Below are 15,530 nucleotides of genomic sequence, written 5' to 3'. Positions count from 1 at the left end.
TAGCTGGTGAAGTTGGATAACATTTCAAAAGCTCAGGAGTCTCCCTGCATTCAGTACAATTTATTGTGGGATAAGTTCTGAAAAGCAGGCATGTTTTCAGTATAGTTCAGTTTGAACTGGGAAGGTTAGCAACTACAACACTGCCCAACATAGTTGCCAAAAATATACATATTCCTAGTGCAGTTTAGCAACCCATCTATGTCTTACAAAAAAAAGTAAGGTGGAAGACAAAGACACATGTCTATCTATCTATTCTATCTGGAAAATGTTTTAAGTCAGATAAGCCAACCGAAGTATAAGAAAAAGGCAAGACTAACGGCCGAACCAAGATCTGATGGAGACTTCCTAGGCAGGATCTCCAACAGAAATGGCTGCACTTCAGAACTCTTGCTGTGACAGGAGAAAATTCAGACATCTGGATCCTACACTTGCATGTGACCCATAAACATACACATGGGACAGCCTCCTTGACCTAGGGACAGACAGATTTTTTGAAACCCTGAGAGGCTAGAAGAAACCTCTCCAAAGATCTGACATGGACAAGTCATTACGCTAGGATCATCATACCATAGTTAAGAAGTCCCCAAAGTCCCACTGTTAAAGCATTACATCTGTTCACGTAGTCCTGCATTCTCAGTGAATACTAAATGCAGAACTCACATACAGTAGAATCTTATTAGCCATAAATCCACTCATTACATATTTCCATATAACAATGGAGATTTTTTCGATAACTTACATCCTGCCTCGCATAGCTTTGGCTTTTTGTTCCTCTTCAAGATTTCTTGAAGGAGGAGTTGAAGGTGTCACAGATTCATTCAAACATCCAGTAGGATCTTTTAAGCTTCCTCGGTAGGAGCCTCCTTCCAATGTCTTAAAAGAAAACAGAAATAGCCACAACAGATTAAACAGAAAAACAAACCATGAACCATAGAGCTACCTTGTTTCAAAAGGTAATGGGGAAAATAAAAATTACTCACTCCCCAGTCACATTTAATTCTGTGCGAGGCTTATTGGAAAATCATAGAGCAGATTAGAAAAATCATATTCAGTATAGCACGGCTCACATTTTGAAAGCATTTCATTTATTCTCAACTACAGTATTTCCTTAGAATATTCTGAAGACCTCCAAAATATGATCAATAGGTAAGGTCTCTTCTATGAACTTCTTGCACGTTGGTTCCATTCCTTTGTGCATCGCTGATCTGCTTTGCAACAGTTTTAGCTACATAATAAATGGGTCATAGAAGATAGCAGAGCAAAACAAGAACAATTCAACCACAAATCAAACTAACAAATATTTCTGTATAACTATAATAAAACAGTATTTAATGTAATATAATATGTGGTGTGTCAATTCTGTTGGTATACTGTAGTGCAAAATAATATCTAAATATGTAACAATCAGTTTCCAACTGCACCTGATAACAAGACATAGTGTCATACAAAATCTTCCAAGCATATGTCAACAAAGTCTGCATCAAGAAGAGACCACCTAAAGTAGAAGTCTGTGGAAGCAGTAGTCCCGATATATAAAGCCATGAAACTTGTCTAGGAAAGTCACCTGTGGTATAATCAGCACGGACTTCATGCAAAGACTTGTCACCAGCTGGATGAATCCCCATGATCATTCAATATTGATCATTTCAAGAAGACTCTTTAGGCTCTGGTGTGCCACAGGGTGTGGTTCTGTCCCCAATGTTATTTAATATCTATATGTGCCCCCTTGCCCAGATTGTCAGGAGGTATGGGCTGGGATGTCACCAATATGCAGATGACACCCAGCTTTATCTATTGATGGGTGGCCAGTTCGACTGTACCCCAGAAAATCTAGACCCGCCTCTTCACGCCGTAGCATCTTGGCTCAGGCTGAGTCGGTTGAAGCTGAATCCGACAAAGACGGAGGCTCTCTATCTGAACCGGGGTGGTCCAGGAGGGGAGATCCCTCTGCTGGCTCTTGACGGGGCGCCACTAATACCGGCTCCTAAGGTCAAGAGCTTGGGAGTGCTCCTGGAGTCCTCTCTTATAATGGAGGCCCAGGTAGCAGCCACTACTAGATCTGCCTTTTTTATTTCCGGTGGGTGCGGCAGTTGGCCCCTTTCCTGGAACATGATGACTTAGCAATGGTGATCCATGCTATGGTCACCTTGAGAATAGATCACTGTAATGGTCTCTACATGTGGCTACCCTTGACCCTGACTCAGAAACAACAGCTAGTGCAGAACATTGCAGCATGGCTGTTAATGGGGCTCCCTCGATGGGAGCACATTCAGCCAGTGCTGAAAGAGCTGTGTCCCTGAGTCCGTTTCAAGGTGTTGGCATTGACCTTTAAAGCCCTTCATGGTCAGGGGCCTGCCTATCTACGAGACCGCCTTTCTCTGCATGTTCCCCAGAGAGCACTGCGTTCAGGGACACAAAACCTACTGTCCATCCCCGGACCAAAGGAGGCCAGGCTGTGCTCCACATGGGCTAGGGCCTTCTTGGTGGCAGCACCAGAAATGTGGAATGCTCTCCCGGAAGCCATAAGGGCCCTGCGGGATCTCTCTACTTTCTGCAGGGCCTGCAAAACTGAACTGTTCCGACAGGCCTTTAATATCTAACGAGGAGAGGACTGCCACCCCACATCATTATAAAGCGATGATACCATATGATCACCATCAGGAAAGAAGAACTCGCCTATACTGAAGTGGTACAGCACCACGGAATGGTTTTAATTGTAACTGTATTTTATTGGTTTTAAATTGTAAATATAAATGTCTGTTAGCTGCCCTGAGTCCGCTTGCGGAGAGGGCAGGATAGAAATTCAAGGAAATAAATAAATAAATTTATCAAGAGCTGACAACCTCATATGTATGTGGTCAACCCCACTTAGTGAAGGAGAAAATCAAAAACGGAATGTAGCAGCCTCAAATAATTCCAAAAGCACCGATTCCGTTTCCTTTTCTAATTAGGTATAGCCATGATTATTGGGATTCATCTTGCTGATGACAAGACTTCTGCTTCCACAGACTTCTACTTTAGGTGGTCTCTTCTTGATGCAGACTTTGTTGACACATGCTTGGAAGATTTCGTATGACACTATGTCTTGTTATCAGATGCATCTGGAAACCGATTGCTATGTATTTAGACATTATTTTGCACTATACCAACGAAATTGACACACAACATATTATATTACATTAAATATTCTTTTAATATAGTTACAGAAATATTTGCTCGTTTGATTCACAGCTGTATTATTGTTTTGTTCTGCAACAGTTTTAGGCAAATGAAGGAATGAAGATAGTGTCATACAATACAAAATCTTCCAAGCAATCGTCCATATAGCTTATTATTAGGGTGCAGTATGTGGATATGCAGCCAGTTTTTTTAAACTGGAGTTTTGTATAGCTGCCCACAGGAACAACTGTTCCCAACTAACACCATCCTGAACAATTTTTACATTAGAAAGCAAGAAGCTGAGCTGCTAGCCAAGTAGATAATAACATCTGAAAGCAATGCTTATCACTTTTTCAAAGTGCAAAGGCAAAACTAGCGGTGATTAAAGTGAGGAAATATTGAAACAAGTGGTTTTTCCCCCAAGCGGTTTTGATATTAGTTCAGTGGTAGAGCACATGCTTTTTATGCATAAAGTCACAGGATGAAGCCCTAGAATCTCGAGTTGCAAGGCTGAAGAAGATACCTGCTTGCCCTTGGGGAGCCACGGCCTGTCAGAAAAGACACAACTAGGCTAGATGGACCAATGGTCTGATTCAGCATCAATGATAGACCCCATCCACTTCCCTCCCTCAAAGGCTAGATTTTCCCCTCAATTTTTCTGTCCCTTCACTGATGAAGCAGCCCTAGTAACATTTTTCTTTCTCCCCTGAAGAAACTCTGGCTGTCCCACCCTGTGTCAGTTATATTGGCTATTAGCTCAGCCCAGGAACCTGAGGGAAGGGAGAGGATTGCCCTTAAACCAGTGAAAATGGCACTTGAAACACTTTTAAAATTCAACAATAACAAAAGGGTTTATTTAATACCAAGCAAAAAGGTCAGGTGAAATCAGGGGTTGAAAATACTGAGGTAAAATTAGTGCAAGCAAAGACTTTTGTTCTTATATAGCAGGCTAATGAGATATTCATAAGACATTCACAGTTACTCAGATCTTTAACTTGAGACGTTTTATCAAATACTCTAATACTCTTTATTTGTAAAACTGCTGGCTCTTTTTGTGTCCAGACGGCTGGTACCATCTTTCTAGTACCCAAGCCTCTTATCTTGGAACACAAGTACTCTTCTTGAGTTGTTGACTAACTTTTAGGGTCTCTACAGGCAGTTTCTAATCACACAACAACAACGATCTCTACAATCCTCAGAGATAACTCTCCCTGTTTGCCTGGGTAGGAATTCTTCTCCCTCTAGAAGATCTATCCAGCCCCGGTGCAAGGGGTTCTGGTACTCGAGGCAGACCCCTGCACCGCGCCTCCTCCCCAAGCTGGCTTGGAAGGAATTATCGCGTGCATGCAACCCGATGATGTCACCAAAAGTGACATCATCACCCAAGCCAGCGAGTGGGGAATGAGGGAGCGATGGGAGGCACACAAGAATGCTGCCACGCCACCACTTTCCCCTGCAGTATGCTCTTCGGAGGCTTCCTTGGAAACACTTTTTCCTTGGAAGCCTCCAAAGAGTGCACTGTTTTAGCGGTGCCCGGCCGCTTTTGGGTTGAAAGTGGTCAAGCGGCGCCTTCCTGTTGTACTGATGAGCACAATGGGAAGGCGCCCCTCAGCCACTTTCAACCAGAAAGTTGCCAGGCACAACGAAAACAGTGCGCTTGTGTACCGCGCTCCTTCCAAGGAGCGTAGTACACAAGTGCTGGCCCCATTCAGGCTTCCCACATTGCAGAAAGCCTGATCAGGGTCAAGGCATGACGCTTATGACCTATGGCGCTTGCGTACTGCGTTACTTGCAAGGAGTGCAGTATTCAAGTGCCGGCTTTGGGGCCCAGCTATGCTCAGGGGAGAGGGGGGGGGTCCAGCGTCACCCGCCCCATACAGGGTGGTTTCCAAGGTGGCCACCTACCCCGCCTACTCCCATGTGCCAGCTCTGCTTATGTGCCACGCTCCTTGCAAGGAGTGTGGTACACAAGCATCGACTCTGGCCCCGTTCAGGCTTCCCGCGTTGCAGGAAGCCTGATCGGGGTCAGGGAAAGCTATGACGCTTGTGTACCATTCTCCTTGCAAGGAGCACAGTATGTAAGCACCAGCCCTAGCCCCGCTTCCCACATTGCAGGAAGCCTGATCAGGGTTGCAGAGAGCTATGATTCTTGTGTACTGCACTCCTTGCAAGGAATATGGTATGCAAGTGCCAGCCCCTGCCCTGCTCAGGGGAGAGAGGGGGCACCCAGTGGTGCCCCCCAGGTAGGGTGGCACCCAAGGTGGCTGCCTACCCTGCCTACTCCCACATGCCAACTCTAGATCTGTCTCCTTTCCTTTGGCCTGAATCGGAGTTTTCTTCTACTACCCAAACTTCCTCGTCAAACTCTTTCCCAGTTCACTGTCTGTGTTCAAACTGCTATAAGCTAATGCTGAATTCAGACTATATGCAGTCATGGCTGAAATCTGACTTGGGAAGCACTAAACCATTTTTTGTCAGGGCCAGTCTAAGATGGTCTCTGTACATGTATCTTCTCTGTTAAGGCAGGAATCTGACTCAATCTCCTCAGCATACAGCTCTCACAAGATTTTTACTACTCAACTGATTGCCTGGAACACTCTGGCTTTGAGAAGAATTAACCTTTTATAGTCCTGTAGTTGCTGGTGCAGCATTTCTAAACCTGTTAAAAGGCACAGTCATCACAGCACCTTTTATAAGTTATTGTTAAAGACACTTTTTAAAAAACCGTATTTATTTATTTTCTTTGATTTCTAATCTGCCCTCCCCACAAGTGATGTTCTTGTCATTTGGGTCTGGTTGCTGACCATAATAAAATTGAACTGAACCCCACAAGTGGGCTCAGGGTGGGTAACAAGTAGTATAAAAAAATCAAAAACATAAACCATTTAACAATCAAATTAAATATCAATTAGAATATAGATTAAAATATCAGTTAAAATTATCAATTAAAATCATCATGGTGGCAACAAACTATTATCCCACAGAAGACCCAACAGCTGGAAAAGGCAGCTCAGATAGAATTGCTTCTGCACATTAATGGTCCTGTGGGCAAAGAGTGGGGCCATTTTGAGCAGAGAGGCCAGCTGGTGTGGTGTCCACCACCTCAACCAAAAGCCTGGCAGAACAGTTCCATTTTGCAGGCCCTGCAGAAGTACCCTAGACCTTCATTCCCTCCTGTTAGCCCAAACATAGTTCATTACGAAATAAGTCTCAGCAGGGCTTTTTTTGCAGAAAAAGCCAAGCACGAACTCATTTGCATATTAAGTCACACACTCCTGACATCACCATTGTTTCACACAGGGCCTTTTCTGACGTAAAAGCTAAGCAGGAACTCATTTGCACATTAGGCCACTCCCCTGACACCAAACCAGCCGGAACTGCATTCCTGCTCAAAAAAAACCCCTGAATCTAATGCAACAAATGTATCCCAAAGGAAGTCCAGTCTTTTAAACATCCACATGGCACTGCTGAGCAAGACTGGGAAATATGGGGGTGAGCAGCCATTAGTATGCCGAATACACACATATCTAAGAAAGACACAGCAGGCCAGCTAGGAAAGCACCCATTCTCATCAGATGATCAGGCTTGCCACTCTGGGCCACAGCTGCTACTTGGAGGCCCAGAAACACCCAGAGTACTTCTCTCCAGCTTCTTGCCACCTGTACCCATTTCCAAAACAAACTTACTTTCTTTTTCTCTCGAAATAAAAGGAAAAATTCAAGCCAGAGAAGACAGGCTATATACTATGTCAGAGAAGATGTCTTGTCATGAGCTGCCCAAATTCTCATGGCCTGAACAAGGAATTTAGCTACAAATAATCTATTTGCTGGCCTAGGACCCATTAAAGTTCTAGTAACTATAATGTCGGGAATTTAGCTACAAATAATCTATTTGCTGGCCTAGGAACCATTAAAATTCTAGTAACGATAATGTCTGGAGGAGGCTCCTTTCACTGGGGCCCAAGTGTCTTGATCCATTTCTGTCTAGCCTCCTTATACCATGGGCATTCAAATAAAACATGATTCAGAGTTGCTATGATCCCTAAGCCAAAACCACAATTTTCTATCTGAAAATAATATGCCTAATGTACGGCATTCAGAGTTCACAGACAGTAGCACATTTAATCTTATGAGCATAATTGCTTGCTTGTATCTTGGAACCATAAGGCTGTGCAATTATTTCAGGATTGAAAAGAGTGGTGGGATCCCCATATGTAGAGCAGACACATGTAGCCTGGCAGACAGTACTTATAATCAACTGCTTAATCGTCTTATGAGCCAAGGGCCACCCAAATGCAAAAACAACTTTCTCTGGGCATCATATAATATTCAATTTTTCTATTATAGCTCAATTCCATGAACTGGAGAAATTATATTGTTTCACATAACATAAGAAGCTATTATTCCCAGACAACAATATTTTGAGTTTTAGATTTAATGCCAGTATCCAAGCCCTACATTTTCATTCAGTACATTGGTACCTTTCAGACTGGATGTGCCCTAAAAGGAGACAGATCATTTATTTATTTATTTATTTATTTATTTGGGATTTATATCCCGCCCTTCCCACGAATGGCTCAGGGCGGCTTCCAACAATTAATCAAACTTAAAAATAAACAATTTCAAATATAAAACAGTTAAATAATTTAAGCAGTTAAAACATTAAAACAGAGTAATTCAGTTTCCTATGAACAGATGGCTGGCCAGTTTCCTCAAGTTGTTATCCTAGCTAAATGTAGGCTAGGTATAGGCTAGCCGGAAGAGGGTCGTCTTACAGGCCCTGCGGAACTGCGCCAAGTCCCGCAGGGCCCTCACCTCTTCCGGCAGCTGATTCCACCATACGGGGGCCATAACGGAGAAAGCCCTTTCCCTGGTGGCTTTCAGACGGGCTTCTTTTGGCCCGGGGATAGTGAGGAGATTTTGTGTTCCTGACCTCAGTGCTCTCTGGGGAACATGTGGGGAGAGACGGTCCTTCAGGTAGGCAGGTCCCAGGCCATATAGGGCTTTAAAGGTAATAACCAGCACCTTGTACCGGACTCGGTATATCACTGGAAGCCAGTGCAGAGTCCGGAGACCCGGCTGGATGTGTTCCCACTTTGGGAGACCCAATAACAGCCGGGCCGCGGCATTCTGCACCAGCTGCAGTTTCCGGGTCCGAGACAAGGGCAGCCCCATGTAGAGGGCATTGCAGTAGTCCAACCTTGAGGTGACCGTAGCATGGATCACTGTTGCTAGGTCGTCGCGCTCCAGAAAGGGGGCCAGCTGCCTTGTCCGTCTAAGATGAAAAAATGCGGACTTGGCAGCGGCTGCTATCTGAGCCTCCATCTTTAAAGAAGGCTCCAATAGCACCCCCAAGCTCCTGACCCTGTCCGCCGCCATAAGCGGCGCACCATCAAAAGCCGGCAGGGGGATCCCCCTCCCCGGGCCGCGGCGGCCCAAGCAAAGGACCTCTGTCTTCGTAGGATTTAGCTTCAGCCCACTCAGTCTGAGCCACTCAGCCACGGCCCGTAGTGCCTGGTCAAGGTTTTCCGGGGCGCAGACAGGCTGGCCATCCATCAGCAGATAGAGCTGGGTGTCATCAGCATACTGGTGACACCCCAACCCATACCTTCGGGCAATCTGGGCAAGAGGCCGCATGTAGATGTTAAATAACATCGGGGAGAGAACCGCCCCTTGGGGCACACCACAATCAAGTGAGCGCCTCCGAGACAGCTCCCCCCCAATTGCGACCCTTTGTCCCCAACCTTCCAGGAAAGAGGAAAGCCACTGTAAAGCCAACCCCTGAATCCCTGCGTCGGCGAGGCGGCCCGTCAGTAGCCGATGGTCGACCGTGTCGAACGCCGCCGACAGGTCTAACAACATCAGCACCGCCGAGCCACCCCGATCCAGATGCCGTTGAAGGTCATCCACTAAGGCAACCAACACTGTCTCCGTCCCGTGTCCCGGGCGAAAGCCGGACTGAAATGGGTCGAGGACGGAAGTGTCATCCAGGAAGGTCTGTAACTGCTTCGCCACTGCCCTCTCAATAAGTTTACCCAAAAAGGGTAAATTTGAAACCGGCCGATAGTGTGTCAATTGGGCCGGATCTAGAGATGGCTTTTTTAAGAGGGGTCGGACCACAGCCTCTTTAAGTGGCGCTGGAAAGTGCCCTTCCGTTAGGGATCTATTTATGATATCCCGCACGGGATATCTAAGGTCCCCCTTGCAAGATTTAATAAGCCAGGAAGGGCATGGGTCTAATTTACAAGTTGTTGGGCGAGCAGATACAAGAATCCTGTCAACTTCCTCCAGACTGAGGGGGTCAAAGCCATCCAGTATATAATCCGAGGACAGGCTCGGGGCCTCAGGTTCGCTAACTGTCTCCAAACTGGCAGGGGAGTCGGGGCGGAGTGATGCGACTTTATCCGCAAAAAATTTCGCAAAAGCCTCACAGCCTATTTCCAATTCAGTAGAATTTAACCTGCCTTGCGGCATCATTTGCTTCTTGGGAAGACAAGCATTCTCCTCCAGCAGGCTTCCCCTTGCCTGCATCTTTAAATTACTTAAAATATTTGTTCAGTGTTTTTATTTAGAGTTTTATTTAGAGTTGAGGTAGATTACCTTAAAAAGTATTATTAAACCTTTAACATAAAATTAACTAACAATTGCTGAACATCAAAGATTTCAGGTTTTCACGGCTGGTAACATCATTAGGGTTTGTAGAGTCTTTTGGGATCAAGTGCCGTGTTCTACTGGAGAAAGTTTTCCTTCCAGACGTTTCGTTGTCAGCTGCGGAGAACATCCTCAGTGGCGTTGCAGCCGGAGCAGGCGCTCTGACCTTCTTGGCTGCTGTGCATTGAGTGGGCTACTCAATGCACTCAAACCCACTCAATGCACAGCAGCCAAGAAGGTCTGAGCGCCTGCTCCGCCACTGAGGCTGTTCTCCGCAGCTGAGAACGAAACGTCTGGAAGGAAAACTTTCTCCAGTAGAACATGGCACTTGAGCCCGAAAGACTCTACAAACCCTAATTGCTGAACATTTAGTTGCAGTAGATCTCTAAATCAAAATCTACATCAGCCAAAAAATAAACCAGAGTAATCTGAACAACCACGTCATTTACTTTTGTACTTGATACTGCTGGACATTTTTATTCATTCAAATATTAAACTATTAAACTGTAAGTCTTTCTGAAAACTAATACTGAAAGTGCATGTACACATTCAGTGAATGAATATAGATAAAAAATAAGCTGCAATCCTATATTTATCTACACTATCTCTAAGCTCTTCCCGTTATTTCAAAGCAGTGTACAGATTTAAAGAAATCAACATGGGGGAAATGTTAAACAATTAAAACACAAAAGTAGTAACAAACCACCCCCAATCTCCAAAGATCTTGAAAGCTAAGGAGGGTTGGGAGACCACCAAGACGTCAGGGGCTTCTATGCATAGGCAGGCAACGGTAAACCACTCTGTTCATCTCTTGCCTTGAAAACTCTATGGGGGTCACCATAAGTCGACTGTGATTTGATGACACACTTCTTATTACCACCCCCAGCAACAAGGCAAGATTTAACTGGCAGTTGATTGCCTATAAGTGTTCTGAGTAAAGGTTTAGGCTCGAACAACGATTTTCGCTGAACAGCAAATACCAGAGTTCTTGGGAATCACAGAAAAGGCCCTGCTTCCCGTGGGGGTAACCTGCCCCCTCTGATGGAAGTTACAGCACAGCCTCTCTAGGTGATGTTCAGTCACAAGGAGATTCATATGGGTCTAGACAACCTCTGAAGTACCTAGGACCAAACAGCCTTTGAGCTTTAATGGCTAAATGTTTGTCAGCCTGTGTAAGACATTTCAAGCTGTATTTATTTATTCATCACTGCATCTTGTACCCGAAGTTCTGGTAAAAAGGCGTATTGTGCTGAAAGTTTGACTTCACAAACCACACAATGACCCCCCATTGAATCACTCCCCAAACTGAATCCTCATCCAGAAAATTACATGCTCACAAATGAATATCCTATCTAGGTGTGCAGAGCAGGGCTTGCAGAAGTGAACTCTTGACTCCTCCCTCCTGCTTCAATCTGGTATCATCCTTGAAAATGTGGCTCCAGCAACAGTGCAGGGAGCAAGAAGACGTAGTTAAGGTCTAAGGCTCCAAGTTTGCCCAACCAGTTTTATTAACAGAGATTTTGTTAAGATTCAGGAGAAAATATTCAGTAGATCATTATGAAACATTCTGGATTACACTATCACCCCCAGCCATCATCAGCAATAACAGAAAAAAAACCAATGGGGCACCAACAAATGTCTGACCACAGTTTAGCATCCAAATGAATATGGAACCAGCATGAGATTGCAAAAGGATATCCAGCATCTATACAGGGTGTCAAAGAAAGCAAGGAGAGCAGAAGAGCAAGCTGCCAATTTATCATTCTGCCCTCTAGGATGGTTCTCTAGACAAGATCCCAGGACTCCACACTTACCAGCTTGCTTTTGACCAGTTTTTCTATTGCACTGACAAGATCCGCGGCAGTGGGGACATCGGAGGTGCTCTGTCGAGCAGCTAGCAAAGAGGAGGACTGCAAGACACCAGTGTGCAAAGGAACAGCAGGTTAGCAGGGATGAGAAGGAATTTAAAAAGCCAACAGGCTAGCTGTTTGAGGTTACACGCTGGGACACAAGCAGGAATACACACATGGCAGGAGCGGGAAAGATTAGGGGATGCTGTCACACGCTCAAGGCCACACTCAGCACTCATACCGGCAAAGCAGAGAACCAGCTCAGGAATTATGGTTAGAACTAATGTCTGAATTATGTTCAGAACTAAAATCTGAACAGGGATTTTTCTAGAGTCAGTACCTACTCATATAAGACCATGAAAGAAGCAGAAAAGCATATTTCAAACTCTTCCATTATTAAAAAATTAATAATTTGAGATGTTAAACCTTTGCTGCAGTTCTACAGGAAAAATAAAGAGGGAGCAATTCTGAACTATGTTTCTGAAACTCTGCTGTCCAAAGAGAAGGGCACTTTCTCCCTTGCTAGCACCATTCCTAAAGCTCGTTCTCTTCTACCATCATAAAGACATGAATGGTGAAGATATAACCACCAGCATGTCTTTGGAATATCAGACTGTCTCAAATGCAAATTTTACTTCAGTCCATTATACATTATAAAGACATGCCTATTGTCAGGGCTTTTTTTGTAGAAAAAGCCCAGTAGGAACTCATTTGCCTATTAGGCCATACCCCCTGACATCACCATTGTTTCACACAGGGCTTTTTATAGGAAAAAACCCAATAGGAATTCATTTGCTTATTAGGCCACACAACCCAACATCACCATTGTTTCACACAGGGCTTTTTTATAGAAAAAGCCAAGCAGGAACTAATTTGCATATCAGGCCACACCCCCTGATGCCAAGCCAGCTGGAACTGCATTCCCATGCGTTCCTCCTAAAAAAAAAAAAGGCCTACACTGTACCTGTCTCCCTTTCTGCTTAAGGGCTGAAACAGAAAGAAGCAAATTTCCTGAGTCATCTTCTAGTTCACAAAATGGTTCAGAAATGTCAAGATCTGAAAGTAGAATGTATCTCCAACTGTGAGAAAATTAGAATATACATTTACTAGTTTACAAGCCTCTTCCCTAATCATGAGATTTTCAGGAAGCCTGTCTCACATTATCCAACAAGCCATCTTTCTTCTTGCCTTTCTCTTGGAATAAGCTGGGAGCAATATGACCACAATGTAGCTCATTCTCCCAGTTCTTCAGCAAGATACGTACTTGATAGATGTGAATGTTTTACTCATTTTTCTACTGGATGAACCCTGAGATTCTCCAAGGGTATAAGTGTTGATGAAGATCCAGACATACTTTTTATGCCTGCCCTGGAAGATTAAGCCCCAACTAGAGAATACTAACCTGAAGCAAACACCTCTAGGTTTAACATCTCTGACCAACATCTCTGGAATAGGTACTCCAGGCCCAAAGCTCACTATACAACACAAATCCCCAATATGGAAAGAAACAGAATGGGCTGTAGAATCTGAACACTGCCTAACTGGTTTGGAAACTACAATCTGTTTGTATACTTACACATACTTACATAAAGGGTGATTAACATGTGGAATTCACTGCCACAGGAGGTGGTGGTGGCCACAAGTATAGCCACCTTCAAGAGGGGTTTACATAAAAATATGGAGCAGAGGTCCATCAGTGGCTATTAGCCACAGTGTGTGTGTATATATAAAATTTTTTGCCACTGTGTGACACAGAGTGTTGGACTGGATGGGCTGTTGGCCTGATCCAACATGGCTTCTCTTATGTTCTTATACTCTAAGAGTAGACAGAACTAAAATGCTACTTTGTTGGGGGTTTATTCATTTAAGATGTGTTACTAACACAATGCTTTGTTATCTCCTCAGGTGCAGACTTACAGCCTCTCTGAGGTAAGAAGAGTAATAGCAACGGAGCCTTATAGAAAAACATTACAAAATTAGTAAGTGTGGCTGAATCAGACCCCAAAAAGTGACAGTGAAGATTAAGGCATGCAGCCACCTCAATAAGCAGGCTATTGTGTGAGAGTCGGCCAGCTCTGGCAGGTGAAGGCTTGTTAGAACTGTTGCTGAGTGATGTGCCATCTTTGCTGCTTTATCTCCATGAATACCTACCCTGGACATTTTGTCTGTCTTCTCTGATAGCTTATCTGTCACTTAGAGCCAATCAACAACTGAAATTAAGTCAGCAAGAATAATTCCAAGAAGCGAGTTATTTCAGAACAGAAGAATTAACTTCTAGGGACCAAGGTCTTAGCAATTATTAATTAATTAAGAGTATTAAAAGAAGAATAGCACTGGGAGCGCCATTTTGAAAGCACACAAAGCAATATTCAGCTTGGACTGTTAAAAGCTCCCTTTTCTATAAATTCATTTAATTCCTTTTTCAAACCACTGTAGCCCTGATCACATGTCACAGTGAATCCGATATACATCTTTTGTGTGTGTGCGCACAGCTCTTTTAACAGAGCAACATACTACCATTTTACAAGTGAAACCAGGGACTCTCACTTGGATGAGGGGTTTGTATTACTTGTCAAAGCTGTACAAAAGATGAATTGTCACATGAGAATTAATGCACTTATAAAAAAAAATCATATGTGTTCACTATAACTTGGGAGCAGGGCCATATAGGCCCAACATTCACTTTTTCATTTTTCCGTTATCAGAGCTAAATGGTCACACAGCAAATACAGCTGGCAAGCAAGTGATAAAGCTGCAACTTTTATGACAGGCAGACAAAGCCAAAGGTTTGCTTGTGGGTTCTTACAGCTGATGTAGATTAAACCTACACCAGTTATTCAGCATCTCTTCAGCAACATAATGTACAAGAAAGAGGTACTTTTGCTACTCCAGTACATCCAGGAGAGCCAAATTCTCATTAGCATAGAAAAAGAGTGCTTGAAATACACGGGTGTTTTTCCAAATCGTGAATGAATACAGAGCCATAGAGATCTACCATACGGTAACTAAATCAAGGCTTATCCCGTAATTGAAAATATTAAAAAACAGCCTGGCTTATTTGGAGGGGTGGGACACTCTCTATAACTGCAAGGCTTCCTTTTGAGGACCAGCTAAGATATAACTACAAACCTGACCTAGGGCAAGCAACAGAGACTCATAGTCAACCAAACCGCTAGGAGGCATGTCTTTCACATTGTGCAGAACTGCATAGATTTGGTTTGCATGCATGAGTGGGTTTGCCCCATGCCTTGCTGCATGTTGGAAGACGCCAAGAAGCGCAGCCATGTGCTTTGTGGCAACAAATCCTATGACGTGAGAAGATCTCATTGAAACAATGGCAGGATTTGGTTCTATGTTCTTCAGGCAGTTTTAACAGAGTAGATTTGTACCAGTGAGAAAATAAAAACAATGTAGACAAATGCCTTGGTCTGCTTTTCTGTGGGAGCAGAAACATAGAAGGCTTGGGCTTGCTCCTATTCACGTGGCTGGGAAGTGAAAATATTATGAAGAGCATCTGCATCCGACTGTCCTAGTAAGAGCGGCTGAAAAAGGGGGACGTCAACAACATTCTGTGGACTCCTGATGGACATGAGAAAGTTTTCTAAACCTTGCTTTGTCCAACATTATACACGGGATCACTGAAAGCTAGTTCCCAATTCACCTCAGCTAACTTATTTTTTCCTACAAGACAAGTCGATGCAACACCACCAGCATCATACAACATACATTGTTGCTGCATTTCAGCAATGATTTTCTCACTGTATTCTTGGAAATTTTATGATCTTCCTGAAAAGAGACAATTCATGCGAGACAAGCTTTCCTTAAAGACAGCTTGCCTCCAACTGACTTCCCCTGAAATCATACGTTTTAA

The 15,530-nt window shown here is 43.9% G+C and overlaps 1 protein-coding gene across 9 annotated transcripts in view; it reads right to left on the bottom strand.

The window, feature by feature from the left end:
- Positions 1 to 15,530, bottom strand: part of KALRN (kalirin RhoGEF kinase) — an 837,912-nt gene that overhangs the window by 106,958 nt on the left and 715,424 nt on the right. For 5 of the 9 annotated variants that reach the window (XM_060262792.1, XM_060262793.1, XM_060262794.1 and 2 more), the window contains 2 exons: positions 11,624 to 11,719; positions 740 to 873 (listed from right to left, as the gene is read on the bottom strand). In XM_060262792.1, coding sequence (XP_060118775.1) covers positions 740 to 873; positions 11,624 to 11,719 — 230 coding nt within the window. The remainder of the gene's footprint in view (positions 1 to 739; positions 874 to 11,623; positions 11,720 to 15,530) is intronic. The other 4 variants (XM_060262795.1, XM_060262796.1, XM_060262799.1 and 1 more) reach the window with 1 other exon arrangement.

This window comes from Heteronotia binoei, chromosome 21, assembly GCF_032191835.1.
Source record: "Heteronotia binoei isolate CCM8104 ecotype False Entrance Well chromosome 21, APGP_CSIRO_Hbin_v1, whole genome shotgun sequence".
Taxonomy (NCBI): Eukaryota; Metazoa; Chordata; class Lepidosauria; order Squamata; family Gekkonidae; genus Heteronotia; species Heteronotia binoei.
Note: the sequence above shows the minus strand (reverse complement) of the source record. Positions and strands in the feature narration are given on the sequence as shown.